At 50.2% G+C, this 14881-nt stretch overlaps 1 protein-coding gene across 3 annotated transcripts in view; it reads left to right on the top strand.

Moving 5' to 3' along the window:
• NR2F2 (nuclear receptor subfamily 2 group F member 2) overlaps positions 1-8789 on the top strand; it is a 14142-nt gene extending 5353 nt beyond the window's left edge. Inside the window, exons 1-3 of one of the 3 annotated variants that reach the window (XM_003788645.3) lie at positions 1-1212; positions 2741-3268; positions 5899-8789. In XM_003788645.3, coding sequence (XP_003788693.1) covers positions 771-1212; positions 2741-3268; positions 5899-6173 — 1245 coding nt within the window. In that variant the 5' untranslated portion in view covers positions 1-770 and the 3' untranslated portion in view covers positions 6174-8789. Of the gene's footprint in view, positions 1287-2740; positions 3269-5898 lie in introns of all 3 variants that reach the window. The other 2 variants (XM_012804550.2, XM_012804548.2) reach the window with 2 other exon arrangements.
• Positions 8790-14881: the final 6092 nt, after the last annotated feature.

The raw sequence follows: 14881 nt of genomic DNA, 5'->3' as shown, positions 1-14881 counted from the left end.
CGCCGCGCAGCGCCCGACGCGGACCACTTTCATGCTGATTCCCCCGGACCCAGGCAGCGCTCCGGCCACTCCGCGGGCCGCCGGCCTCCGCCCCGGCCTGCCTGGCTCCCTGGGCGCACCCGCGCCCTGCGCCTCCGGTCTTTTAGTCCTCCTGATTTCGATGGCTTTCCTGAATGGCTGACTGTGGGCTGCCCTGGACTTGGCCCCCGGACAGTCGCCTCTCCTCCTCCACCTCCTCCTCCTCTTCCTCCTCCTCTTCCTCCTCCTCCTCCGCCAACTCCTCGGCTGCACACCAGCTCTGAGAGCAAGAGAGTGATCGAGAGAGGGAGGGAGAGAGAGCGAGCGAGATCTTTGGAGAGATTTTTTTTTTTGCCTCCTACTTCTGTCTTGAAGCCAGACAATCGACTTGCTGCTCTCCCCTCCCTCTCTCTCCACGTTCTGCTCCCACTTGCTCTCCTGTCCCCTTACCCTCCCCTCCCGGCGGAAAGCCCCCCGAAACCAACAAAGCTGAGCCGAGGAAAACAAACAAAACAAACACACCGGGCCAGACAAGCAATCGACAAAACTTTGCAAAAGCAAAAACAAAAAAGGAAAAACTAACCAACCTCAACCAACCAGCCCCCGAGCCACCCGGTGCGCCCTCCGGCGCCCTCTCGCACCCTCGCACACACAAAAGGCGGCGCGCCGGAGCCCGAGACCCGGGAGCCGCCGCCGCCCCGCCGCCGCCCGCAGCCAGGGGAGCAGGAAGTCCGGACGCAGCCCCCATAGATATGGCAATGGTAGTCAGCACGTGGCGTGACCCCCAGGACGAGGTGCCCGGCTCGCAGGGCAGCCAGGCCTCGCAGGCGCCGCCCGTGCCCGGCCCGCCGCCTGGCGCCCCGCACACGCCACAGACGCCCGGCCAAGGGGGCCCGGCTAGCACCCCAGCCCAGACGGCGGCTGGTGGCCAGGGCGGCCCTGGCGGCCCAGGCAGCGACAAACAACAGCAGCAACAACACATCGAGTGCGTGGTGTGCGGGGACAAGTCGAGCGGCAAGCACTACGGCCAGTTCACGTGCGAGGGCTGCAAGAGCTTCTTCAAGCGCAGCGTGCGGAGGAACCTGAGCTACACGTGCCGCGCCAACCGGAACTGTCCCATCGACCAGCACCACCGCAACCAGTGCCAGTACTGCCGCCTCAAAAAGTGCCTCAAAGTGGGCATGAGACGGGAAGGTATCGGCCTCTCATTTCTCCCCCCCTCGCCCGGGGTCCCGGGTCCCTGGGTGCGTTTGGCTAGCCTGCTCTGGGTAAGGACACAGAAGCCCCAAGCTCTTCTCTTCGTATTGCAGCGGAAAGGGGTTTTATACTAGAAGCGAGTTCTGCACTGGAACCCAGATCCCTAAATCCGCATGCTTTGGCCGCCTGATTTCCTTCTCTATTCTTTCTTTGGTCTGTTTTCATTTTCTTTGCATTGATTGCGAGTTCACCGGAGACTGCCTTTCTGCAATGGATGGGGTGTGTGCTGTTGTTTTAAAGCCTTATTTACTTCTCTCTCTCTTCCCTTGCTTTTCCTGCATGTTCAACATATGTCCCTTCCCTCCACCCCTCTCCCCAGCCCCCACCTTCTCAAAAAAAAAAAAAAAACAACCTGAGATTGTACTTTTGTACAGGAGGTTCAAATTACAAATGGCAATTTTATGCACTTCGCCGTATTAACGCTGCCGCCCGGGAAGCGCTCATGTGACCCTCCATGGATTAACATTCTGCTAAAAAAAAAATACCTCTGTTTTCTTTTTTCCTTTCACTTTTAAAACGAGGAGAGCGCAATAGGAAGTAGGAAAGGGTGGGCGAGGGGCCCTCCGTGGCTGCTTTCGCTCTGCCCGAGTTGGGTCTTTGTGATATAAAATTCGCCGAGCGCCGCGAGCCCTGCTCTGCCAATGGCGCGCTCGGCGCGGGGCGCGGGCTCCGGGTTGGGGCGAGCCACCGCCGGGGTTTCTTTGTGTTTGCGAGAGCGACTCTCCCGGTCCGGAGTCAGATAACAGGCTGAGCCCGAGCTACGCCGGCTTTCCCCGGCCCTCATAGGCCGGGCCTGGGCTCTGCTGGTACCGGCCGCCGGCTCCCTGCCTCTTCCCGGCTTCCTCTCGCCTTGGCCGGCTTCTCTCTCTCCGCCCTCTCCCTCGGTCTCTTTCTCCGAGCACACTGATTAGACTGACGCCAGACCTCGACTCTACTCTTGTCTCTCACCAGGGGTTCCCTGCCGGGCTGGGGCTGGCGCTGGGGCTGCAGGGTTTGGGGGAGAATCATTCAGGGGTGGCCACAGGCCGTCTGGGGTGAACACTGTGTCTTTTGCAAAAGCGTCTCGCCCTCCCCCCCAGACTCGCCCCTCCCGCTCCCTCTCCTCCAATCAATAAGAAATATCAGCTGTTTAGCTGTAAAGAAGAAAGATGCCCTCAGAATGCTACATCCCGCCCACAGCGCCGTGGACCCCGAGGCAAAGTGGCCAATTCTGGGTCCTCGGCGGACCAGCCCCGAGCGGGCCTCGGAGGCAAGTGTGCCCATCTGGCCATCAGAACTTGCCTGGGTGGTGATTTGAGAGGAGTGGTGCCTGGAGCCTAAGGGCTCCCAAGTCTGTGGCAGGCCTGCCTGATTCTTGTGTTACTGGGGCCTGGGGTGGGTGGGGTCGGGCTGGGGCAGACCCTGCTGGCGACCTAGGGACCAGGGCTGGTCATTAACTGCGGAATATCTCCTTTCCTCCCCACAGCGGTGCAGAGGGGCAGGATGCCGCCCACCCAGCCGACCCATGGGCAGTTCGCGCTGACCAACGGGGACCCCCTCAACTGCCACTCGTACCTGTCGGGATATATTTCCCTGCTGCTGCGTGCCGAGCCCTATCCCACGTCGCGCTTCGGCAGCCAGTGCATGCAGCCCAACAACATCATGGGCATCGAGAACATTTGTGAACTGGCCGCGCGGATGCTCTTCAGCGCCGTCGAGTGGGCCCGGAACATCCCCTTCTTCCCTGACCTGCAGATCACGGACCAGGTGGCCCTGCTTCGTCTCACCTGGAGCGAGCTGTTTGTGCTGAACGCAGCGCAGTGCTCCATGCCTCTCCATGTCGCCCCGCTCCTGGCCGCAGCAGGCTTGCACGCTTCGCCCATGTCCGCTGACCGGGTGGTCGCCTTTATGGACCACATACGGATCTTCCAAGAGCAAGTGGAGAAGCTCAAGGCGCTGCACGTCGATTCTGCCGAGTACAGCTGCCTCAAGGCCATAGTCCTGTTCACCTCAGGTAGGAAAAAGCCCTGTCCTCATGTCCAGGGGCTCCTGATCCAGGGTTAGGGCCCAGAAAACTTGAGAGTACCATGGTAAGGCCAAACTTGAGTCAAAGTTGAAGTGAGAACTTTGTATAGCTGCAGGGCACCAACAGGCCTGTTCCTGGGAGAAAAGAGGAAAGCTGGGCTGCAGGAAGGATGCTTCAGAGACTCCCAAAATGGGCCATGGGGAAGCCTCTCAGGCCCATTTCCCCTGCTTCAATATCCAGACTGGGATGCCTTTTCCTGCTTTTCTTCCTTCCTGATCCCAGGCCCTTGGGCCTACAGTCCTCCAGGAAACCTGGTTTTCTCTAGTACCCTGTTAGGCCCCCAGGAGATGTCCCTGGGCATTGGAGGACCCTAGACATGGTCCCTGCAGGGGAAAAGTTTACCTGCTAGCTCAGTATACTGAGTTGGAGCTCCAGCAAATCAACCTGAGCGGAGCAAATTTTGAAATCATGTTCTTATTAAAATAATGCAGACTGCCAGGAGAGGGGAAAAGAGCTCTCAAAGGGGGTGAGAGGAGGAAAGGAACCATTTATAACTCCTCGCAATGTCTGCTGAAGTTGCAGACTCTGGCCTCTTCCTTCCCTTGCCCAGGCAAAGATTTAAGGCAATTTTCAAACAACCTAAAGTGTATGCCAACTTAAGCTGGATATGAATGTTGCTGGAGATATAAAACCATCATTGACTGCATTATGAAATCTAATTAGTTTGCCTGTAGTTTAACCTGTGTGAGTAATAGATCTGATATTAATTAACTCTTGAGGCCAAATGATTTTTGAAAGTGACTGGCTTTGCATTTGGGGCCACACCTGAGCCGTTTGGCTGCCTCCAGGCTGAGTTCAGCATAGCCCAGGTGGGTAGAAATCACCACCACCCCCTTTACATTCTTGTACTAAGTTGTCAGCTGATTCCTTTGTCATGGCTGAGCAAGGAAAGTGGTTCCCAGTTAAGAATAACAAACATTTGGACATTGGCAAGGCTTGGAACTAGTTACCTACTACAGTTTTTAAAGCCTATAATCAGGAAACTAGGAGAGATGTATAGTTTATGTGGCAAACAAAAAGGAGGTCCACAGTTTTTTCTTTATTGTTTATAAGAAGTCTGGGAGCCAAGTCATTATATGAATCTCTTGCAGGTTCTGAGTCCTCAAACTGCTTTTACACATTGCTGCTTCTCACATAAAGCTTCCCTCTGCAGTCACCCCAAATTCTGCATTCAGAAGTCTTTAGGTAATCATTCAGAGGGCAGTGTTTGGTGAGGGAAGCTGTATGAAGAGGCATGGATCTGGGTTGTTTTTCTTGTAAGCCCTTCATATCTAGACCATTTGCCTGATGCAGATATACAGGCAGGATATTCCCTACCCTGTAGTCCCTTTTACCCCCATCCCACTCAGCCCACATTCTCAGACAATGGGGGTGGTAGTTAATTTCTTGATATCTTAGTCTTACCTTTGGTCTTTCAAAAGAAAAAAATGTCTGATACTGTTTTAACAGTTTAATTTATGACTGTTTGCAAAATGTGGAGGCCTGTGTGCACCTCACAAAGAGATAAAGGTTCTTGTTATCTGATTCAGAGGCAGACACACAGTACTGATGCGGAGGGAAGGAGTCCTATGCAAACAGACCTTTTAGTTCCTGACCATAGACACCTATACATTCTTGTAGACATTCAGAGTCCTAGGTACACATGAGCAGGTTGTATGTGTGTTCTGATTCTTGGAGTGGAGATGGTAGAGGCTGTTTTTGAATATCTATTTTAACGATACACAATATGCATATGTTAACCCCAGTCTTGTCTGGGGAGCCCTGAAAGGTCAGGTCACAACCTGAACCGCCTTTACTAAGAAGCGTCTCATTTCAAAGGCACTTATTGTATTTTCACGTATCAGAAAAAAGAAAAGTGTTTTCCTGAAGATAACAGGGAGGGGGTGCTTCTTGGAGGGACCTGGCTTTAAAAAAATAAAGGGGGGTGGGAGAAAAGAGAGAGAGAAGAAAAGGGGGGGAAAGAAACAGCTCAAATGAACAGAGAGATCACAGTTTGCATGGCTGCCCTTCAATAGGCTAAACTGACAAGATCAGTTTTAAAGGGCCACTTAAATCAGTTTCAAAGACTGGAGAAAAATGAGTCGCCCTCTTTGGGGAGAATCTGAGGCTGGATCATGGACGCCATTACTGGGGCTGGGCTAAGTTGTCCCCCCATCACCACCACTGTATAATTATAAGCTGAACTATTATTTACAGAGGAGGGGGAAGAGTGCTGCCAGTTTGGGCTTTGTCTGTTTACTGACTTGGGCCAGATAGACCCAATGTACTTTTTCTTGGGCCTCCCAGTGACCCAGCCTGAGGACTCAGGCAGGGCAAGCTTGTAGCACACTGAGCTGTGTTTTATTTTAAAGCAAACACTCCAGGACCATCTCATGCTCTTTCTCAACCCCTCTACCCCTACTCCAAGTTTTCAGTATATAGACGTTTGCTCCAACTCCGGTTGGGGCAGTTTGACAGAGCACTGTGCACACACCTCATGTGACCCATTTCAAACCTCTTAATCTGATGACTGAATTCTTCTTCTTCTTCTTCTTTTTTTTTTTTTAACTTTCTTCCAGATGCCTGTGGTCTCTCTGATGTAGCCCATGTGGAAAGCTTGCAGGAAAAGTCTCAGTGTGCTTTGGAAGAATATGTTAGGAGCCAGTACCCCAACCAGCCGACGAGATTCGGAAAGCTTTTGCTTCGCCTCCCTTCCCTCCGCACCGTCTCTTCCTCAGTCATAGAGCAATTGTTTTTCGTCCGTTTGGTAGGTAAAACCCCCATCGAAACCCTCATCCGGGATATGTTACTGTCCGGCAGCAGTTTTAACTGGCCATATATGGCAATTCAATAAATAAATAAATCAAAATAAGAAGGGGGAGAGAAACAGAGAAAGAAAAGGCAAAAGACTGGTTTGTTTGCTAAATTTCCTTCTGTTAAGAAAGGATATAAAAGGATGTTACAAGTTTGCTAAAAGAAGAGAGGGGAAGAATTTAATGGACTGTGAATTTCAAAAAAAAAAAAAAGACTGTCAAATGAACTTTTACAGAATGCATTAAAAAAAAAAACTCCTGTGTCGGTCAGAACAACTTGCTACTTATCATTTTTGTATAAAAAGGAAATTAGTCTTTTTCTTTTTTTGGTAAATTTTTGAAAAATATTGCTAAAAGTGCATTTAAGGAGATTGGGAGAAAATTAGCAGAATGGAGAAAGTAAGTCTTTTTTTTTTCCCAAATTATTAATTGTCCTGTGTCTATGTACCTCTCTAGCTGTTCTTTTTTGTACTTTTCTGGTTCCAAACCAGTTTATTCTGTGGTTCTATAATAAGTTTTGATATAATCTTGGCTTCTTAAAAACTGTGTATCATTAAAATATATGTTCTGCAAGAATTAAAACTGAGTCCATGAAAATATCATAGGAAGACATAAAACTTTAAAAGGCAACTCAAAGATGATGGAAACGCACTTACAAGTGGTGACCAAAAATTTTAGGTGGATTTGAGCACTCTAATTAGAAAACTGGAGGAACCACATGCAACACTTCCCCTACCCTCCCCCCCAAAAAAGACACCATGACAAACCTAGCTTTTTAAAAATATTTTAAGAAAGAGAATGAACTGTGGAATTTATTGGCAGCCAAGGAATGTGTCCAAGACACATGCTGAGGTTTTGAATAAAAAGTGAACTTTTGTAATTTGAATTGGGTCCCGCTTAGTTCTTGAATTGTTATGAAAATCCTATATCTGTTTGTATATTTGCAAACCCTTTGTATTATAATTGTTGATATTTTCCCTTTTTAAAAAATACCATTGAAATCAGCATGACAAAATAACACTGTTGGCACTTATAGGTAACGTGATTGATTCAGTATCTTAGAGTTTACAGTTTGTGTTTTAAAAAAACTGAAGGTTTTTTTTTAAGTGCAACATTTCTGTATACTGTAAAAGTTATAATAACTGAACTGTTTGGTCGAGTCTTTGTGTGTTATATTCCAAGGAAAATTGAAAGTATTCAGAAATTAAAATATTATTTGATATCTGAAACCTGTTTGGCTGTCCCCAGTCACTGTCTTTCCATCCAGTGGAGCCCCTGTGAGCTCTTGCTGAGCGGCTGGGGGGCTCCATTTGTTTACTCTCTCCAGTTAGTTTGTTCAAATGTGGACTAGTGTATTTGCCTGTTTAATTTGGGTGAGTGGGGGGGGAGGCTGAAGTTAATGGTTTATCTATGGTTTAGGAAGTGCCATACTGATATAGTAAACCACCCCCATTCACCTAATCCTCCTTTTAATTAAAAATGGATTTTCCAGGAAAAAAAAAAGGCCCTTATATTTGTCACACTTAAGTGCCTGCTTAGGGAAGGTATTGTGAAAAAGTATTAGAAATCTTGAGATCAGTATCTATTTTATGATCAGAAAATATACTCTTTTGTACATTTCTGACAGTTATGCAGAAGATCAGTCAAGCAAGCTAATCACAGCATGTAAATAGAGGGCAGTTGTTTGCAAGGAGTTTTTCCTTAAATAGGTGTGATTTTTAAAAATATTCTGTGGTTCTCATCTACTGTGGTTGTTGAGAGGATTCTAAATTCAGTGATATAGATTATAGCACTGAAGGGTCTATTTTTAATGTATATATGATAACTTACAGTGGGACTGCCTCTCCCCTCCCCCCTTCACCTTTGGTCTGTGAGAGTATGGGTGTAGGTCAAGGGAAGCTTTTCCTTTGGAGTTATGGAGGTAAAAAAAAATGTATCGACATTTTGACATTTCAGAATGTGTAGCTACAATCTGTGCTGCGCTTGGGATCCTTTGTCCCTAGAAGCCAAATGAAGAAAAAGAATAGAACAAGAAAGGAGAGAGAGAAAGATGGAAGGAAGGAAAAGGAAACTTTACAGGGTGTGCTGATGTGGAAGTAGTAACTGTTTTGAGGGGGTTTTTGGTTTCTCTCTCTCTCTCTCTTTTCCTGGTTTGGAGGAAGCTCATTGCTGGGAGCTTGCAATTTTGTTCTTACTGAAGCTTTCCAATTTCCCCCTCCCCTCGCAAGTACTTCACCATGATGTCGTTTGATTTTAAAGGGGGGTGGGGGGAACCAGGAGGTGAAAGAAAAGGGATCATTTTGTAAAGTGTATTAAACTTTGATACTCATGACGTTCTAGTCGACACATGCAGACCAGAAAAATCTGATTTGTGCATTTGTGTGGAGTTCTCCATCTGACCCTCAGCTTCTTTTTGTAGATAATATACATATATAAAATAAGTATGTTCTTATGGCACAGTATCACTGACCTTTAGTTAGAGGTTTGTCGGTTGTTTATTTTCTTCCTGTTGCAAGTGCTATCCATGTGAGTGTGTGAAGTTTCTCTAATAAGTAAAACACAGGCCCTTTTCCTTGTTTGTTTTGTGTTAGTTTATTGTAAACAGCCATTTGTTGTAAATTATTATTGGCATTAAATTATAATTTATGATTTTCAAAGCAAAAGACAGTCCCTGTTTTATTATGCTTTAAGCATGTGTTCTAGACTTTGGAAATCTCTCTCACACTCTCTCTAAGTTTCAGCAATGAGCTAGAGGTCTGCGAGGTAGAAAAATAGGACCCAAAATTTTTCAACCGGTTAAAACAAACCCCCTGTATATGTTTAGAGTGGCCGGAGGAGGATCTGTTTAGAGTCTTGAGTTCGGTTTAAGTTTATTGCATTTAAAGAAAGTTTTTCTTTTCACGCTGAGTTAGAACAAAAGATCTTTGCTGCGACTGAATTGGACAAAAGACGAGGGCTGGGACCCAGCGAGCGCGTTCTGTGTGAAATTGACGAGATCTTTAAAAAAGCTGCTAAACATGGCGACTCTTTCCCTTTAAGTGTCTCTTTTTCCTTGCTGGGTGTTTTTTTTTTTTTTTTTTTTCCATCTGATCTGAGCTCGCTTTATTTCTTTTCCCAACCCCGCTCCCCCTCCTCCTCTTGGCGCTCGGGGGTGTGAGAGAACCCAGTTAGAAGCGAAATGCAACAATAGTCCAAAGAGAGAGAGAGAGAGAGAGAGAGGGGCGATTGCTGTTTCTCGCCACTTTCAAACAAACCTGGGGGAAGACTGAGCTGGGGTCGGGGGTGGAGGGAGATTCTAGTCTGTTCGCTCGGCTCGCAGTCGCCCTGATTCGGCCTTTCAGGATTAGCTCTCTCTGGGCGAAGAGAGACGAGAGACTGGGGCTCAAAGTTAGCGGGCGACGTCCGGGGCTGGTTCCGCGAAGAGACGGCTTGGTTAGCATCCGGCCGGCTGCAGGGACCTGGGCCTGGAGCTGGCAGCAGCTGCGGGAAAATGCCTGCCCCCCCAGCCCCCGCCCCCAATTACGTGCGGCAGAATTCCGCCAGCGCCCCCGGAAAGTCCGGGGTGCCCGGCGTGCGGAGCTGCACTCCTGGGATGTGCATTAAGCGGCGACAGGCAGGGGGCGGGGGCGAGGGGCGGGGGACGGTCAGGGGGAGCTCGAGCGTGTGAAACTCTGCCTCGAAGCTCGCTTTTGACTTGGTCCTATGAGCTGAGCCAACATGGCGTCTCCCATTGCACCGCGAGCGCCGGGCTGCCAGGCACGGCAGGGCCGGGTAATAGAAAACACATTGGTTACCAAAAAGAAAAAAAAAGGCGGGGGGGCTAAAGGCCATTCCGTCTGCAGGCAGAAAACCCTCTTTTAAACTCTTACTGGCAAGTGAGTGCAGCCCTCGATTTTTCTGTAATTAAAGCAGCAGAATTCGTAAGGAAAACATTGGTAAAGCAGTACCCTCCCTTCTCACCCCCCACCTTTATATTTAGGAGAGTTGATTTCACGTGTCCTCTCCCTCCAAGAACCAAATTGGAAAAAATTAAGTCTCTATCCGCAAATGATTTTAAATGTTTGAATGGAATGGGGGGAGGGGAAGAAGTATTTACAGACCTCGGTCAGTTCTCGCGCTCATTAATGCAGGGGCTGCGCCGGGTTTGCGCGGGCCCAAGCCCAGCTGGGGAGGGGGCGGGCTTGCTTCGAGCCCCGCCGGACGTAGGCAGAACTTGCTGCTTGCATGTCAAAGTTTAGGAAAGGTGGTTTTACTGGAGGAGGGTTGACTGAGGGTGGGCGGGCAGGAGCGAGTAGGAGCCAAGGGCCGGTCCTGGGCGGGTGGTCGCAGGCCCTAGAAATATGTGAGCCTGCAAGGACTGCGCCCCTGACAGGAGCGCAAGTGTAGCGGAGGATACTCTCTAATAGATCTGAGAGAGGGCAAGGGAGGCTGTGGGACAGACCTGTCCTCCCAGAGAGGGTCTTCCATGGGCCTCTGCAGAGACAGTGGAACAGGATGGGACCCTTTCTTGGCCGACAGAGAAATCGCCCCTTACATCCATTTCCAGCTCTTGCCTGGGCCTGGAGAACCCTATCTCTCAGCCGCCTGGGAGGGGAGCGAGGTACTCTCTGAATTCCAGGCCTCGTCAAGATTTATTGAAGTTGGGTTTGAAAAACGTGCTTCAGATGATTTTTCCCATTTTCTCAGATTTCAAAGGCTCCCTGCAGTGCGGCTGCCTAATTAATGGTGAAATTCAACTAAATCTAATTATGCAGTAATTTTAAAGCAGTTAGTGCTGGGCGTTGGTTTATAATAGGACCCCAATTTTTTAAAGTTTGCTTACTGTGTTGGTTTAGGGGAAAGCTATCTTTTGTATGGTAAAGAAAGACAGGGAAATAGTTTTGCTGCATGAACCTAAGGGCTGAGAATCACCACCTACCCCACCTCTATTTTCATCTCCAATTCTGTCTGTTTTCTTTCTCTCTTTATTCTGTCCCAAGCTTAGCTTAGCGAGTGGCTAACCCAACAAGGAGTCTTGGTTTCATAGTCATATGGAGACACAAAGAGCTTAGTATATGCTCTCCTGGACGCATCCCTAAATGCCTGAAAACGGGGAAGGGACTCTCATCTCTAATAGAGAACAGATTTCCTCCCCTTAACATACCTTGTCATTAAGGCGCAAAGCTGGCTCTTGGAGTTATAAATCTTATCGTCCTTCTGATAACACACTTGTAATAAGTTAGCGTCCTATTCAAAGCGAATTGTAAAACTGCCTCATTTAATATGGCATCTGTATCATTAAAACTTTTATTCCACCCACCCCCTCCACCCCAAGTCCTGCAGGTTTGTGCTTCCGGCTAGCGCCAAGGTACCTGTCTCCTGGGCCTCTGGGGTTAGGGCTAAGAAAGGTGTGAGAGATGGGTTGCCTGGATTCAGCCTCTGGATCTTAGACTGGGGGTGAGAGACCCCATGCAGAAAGGGCCTGGGGCGGGTGTCCCCCTCTCCCATTCTCACCCCTCCCCATGGCCCCCTCGAAATGACGTTCCTTGAAAGAAACATGCTTGTGATTAGTTAAGCAAACACATCTGCTTTCGGAGTTGGGCCTTCGTTAATTAGCCGAACAAAGGGCCGTTTTGCTTTTTACCTTTTGCTGGGGGAGAGTGTGTTATTTCAGGAGTGTCGCAGGCCCTCCTCTTTTCAATTGCAGCCACGACGTTAATTTTATTGGGATTACTGATGGGAAATGAGGTGGCGCAGGCTTCCGAGAGGAAAAGCTTGATCATTACCCCCTTTGGAACTATATTTTTCCACCCAACCTCCTGCTTGCGAGGAGGGGGTGGGGGCGAACTGCGCAGCAAGTTCGGAGCAATTGGAATCAGGCTCGCGGTACGCTGATCTCGGGTGACAGAGCGTGTGTTGAAGCTGAACTCTATAATTTGCGCTTCTGTTCCTTTATTAGGCCTGGACAACGAACTAATGAGCTTTGGCCCAGTACAATGTCACTTGTATTTATTTTCTTATGGCAACTTTGAGATAGCGGAAGTGTTCTTTACCAAGAGCCAGAGAGGGCCCCGGAGTCCTACCGCCTGCAGTTCGGCCCCAGGTCGTCGCTGTGTCCCAGGGGAGCGAGGGTGCGGTTAGAGCGCGGGTAGTACTGGCGGAGCTGGAGGACTGAGTTTTTAGACAAGGCTAATGGGGCCCTGAGGAAGACATTAGGCCCTTTGGAAGCACAGGTATCCCTGCAGGCCCAGATCCCTGAGGATTAGGTCTAAGGGCGTGGGGCAATTCCAATCCAGGGCAAGTTCCCAGGCAGGAGATGGCCCAAGGCGCAAAAGTGGCGAAGTTTCCTCCAGGCGCAGGGCAGGGGAAGGGTCTTTCGGCAAAGCCTGCCTGGCCGAGTAGCCCTCAGCGCTAGTGGAGGTTACCCGCCCGGTGCCTCGAGCTTTGTGCTGCGGGAGGCCTGGTTCAGTGTCTATCTGGTTTGGAGGTGGAGAGGGGTGGAGACGATGCTTTAAGAGTTCTTGAGGTTCTGAGAATACGAGGACTTCCTTCCGTCTCTCCCTAGTTTGGCTGGCTGGAAAGAGTCACAGTTGGAAAGGCCTGGAAAAAAGTAAAGAAGTGGGGAGAGGGAAGAGAAAGGGTCGGCGGAGACAGCGCAGGCATCCCCAGTGCCGTGGCGGTGAGAATACAAGCCCCCCACGCAGCGGGTGAGGGGGCCAAGGGAAGCCTCGGGAACTGTGAGAGGAGTGGTATTTCTCCGCTCCGCAGCCCGAGACTTCCTGCGGCTCTCGTCTTGAGCCCCGCCAGGCAGCCCTAGCTAATAATGCCTAGACTCTGTGCCCCCTCCTGCCCCATCTCTTCTCGACTTTCCTCGCTTCATCCCTCTGCCTTACAACCCCTCCCTCCACACTTCTTCCTTCCTTCGTGCAAATGGGTGTTAACGTGGGTCTTTATGTTCTGTCTATAACTAGGATGTAATCACGCGCCCCATGCCTCTCTCTAAAAGCATTTAATAAATGTCTATTAAAGCGCTACAAATGTAAGATGAATTTAGTGGCGCGGCTGCCTCCCTGAATCCGAACGGTAATGATGGATTTATCAACAGGGATTCGCCTTCAGCACAGCAGTGAGGTTTACTCAGCAAATGTGTCTGCAAGCACCCACCCAAATGCAATCATTTGACCCCCTGCGAGCTATAGCTGCGGCGCCCCTTCCCACCGCCTTCCCGGCTAGCCAGGGTCGCCGGGGGCCAGCGCCTGGCCGGGAGGAGCAGAGGGGCAGCCTCATCGATCTCTCAGCCTCTCCCCGCTCCCTCTGTTCTTCTTTCGGCCTGCGGCTCTTGTCTTTTAACGAATTTGGGGGCACCTGGCTTGTAGGTTTGGAGGTGGGGAGCGGGTTATGGTGTGCCAGAGCACAAGATGAAGTGTGGCCTGACTTGGCTGTGCCAGAAGACATCAGTGGGCGCCCCCCTGCCCTTCTTGGTTTTGAAGAGGTAGCAATTGTTCCTGAGTCTGAGAGTGGGAGCTTAAGTGCCCTGGCTTTGATCAAATCTTAGGGCCTGGAATCCCTCATGACCCCAGCCCAGCCAGCCCTGGGCACCATTCTAGGGACGGCAGCTTCAGGACAGAGGCCTCTGGTCCCCAGGCTCCGGGGGTGTTCAGTTGTGCCCATCCTCCTGGTGTTTTCTGGACCCTGCCAAGCCAAAGCACAGGCGGCTGCTATCAAAGGTTGGGGAGGAGTCTTCAAGGCTGAGGCAAAACTTCCCATCTCTTCAGCTAACCTGATATGGCTTCTCCCCCCATGTCCCCAGGGAGCCCACCAGGCCATTTTTAAGTTTTGTGGCTGTGGATTTTTAGAATTTGGTTGGGGCTATGATCGTTAACATACACAGTCCCAGTGACCACCACTTCTTTCTTTTTGTCTTCTCTCTTTTGGGGGGCGGGGGAGAAAGTGCTGGCCTGTTCCATCAACCCCAGTTCGCATTTGCTTTAGCCTCTGATTTCTTTCTTCTTTGGAAATTTCATTGAGATGTCTCTGTACTTCGCTTGTCAGTTATCTTTGTTCCTTTTAAATAAAGGGCTTTTAAATGGACTTATTGCTCCCAGCGTGGGTTCCTCTCTCTAAATGTTAGAAAATTGTGCCATCTACCCGCTATGCTGAGTACTGTCACACTCAGAGACCTCAGGGACCTCCGGGCCGGCTTCAATGCTGCAGTGTCAGGGGCCGCGGGCAGCGGGAGGAGGGGGCGGCTCACGTGAATTTTTACAGATCTCTGCCGGCAGCCGGGCCCGCGTGGCCACGCCAGGGCGCTGCCCGCAACGCGGGCAGCAGCCAGCTTGATGGCGACCGCGAACTTGGCTGCCGAGACTGATCCCCCGACTAAATCGCAGAAGTGGCTGGGGCTCTTGCCTTCTCTCGGATGCCGCCGGCCGAGGGGGCGCGGTGGCTGGTTTTAGACGCTAACAGACGCACCGGGTCAGGGATAACAGAGGACAATGAGGGGGGGTTGCGGCCTAGGAGGAGCAGTAGGGGAGATTTCGCCGCGCGCTTTGGAGCATTCCCTCTGCATCTCCAGCCGGGAGTCTCCCTAGGGGAGGCCAGGCTATGGGCAGCAGGAGAGCGGCGGCCGCCGAGTGGCTTCCCTTGTGTCTCTTGGCCAGAGAAAGCTCCAGCCAGGCAGTTCAGCTGCTACTTTCAGAACCATGATCTCGGATGGAGATGTTTCTGGCGTGTTTTTGAAGGCTAGAACTTTTCATGTACTGTGGTTTAG

Source organism: Otolemur garnettii, unplaced genomic scaffold, assembly GCF_000181295.1.
Source record: "Otolemur garnettii isolate 467f Iridium unplaced genomic scaffold, OtoGar3 scaffold00029, whole genome shotgun sequence".
Lineage (NCBI taxonomy): Eukaryota > Metazoa > Chordata > Mammalia > Primates > Galagidae > Otolemur > Otolemur garnettii.
Note: the sequence above shows the minus strand (reverse complement) of the source record. Positions and strands in the feature narration are given on the sequence as shown.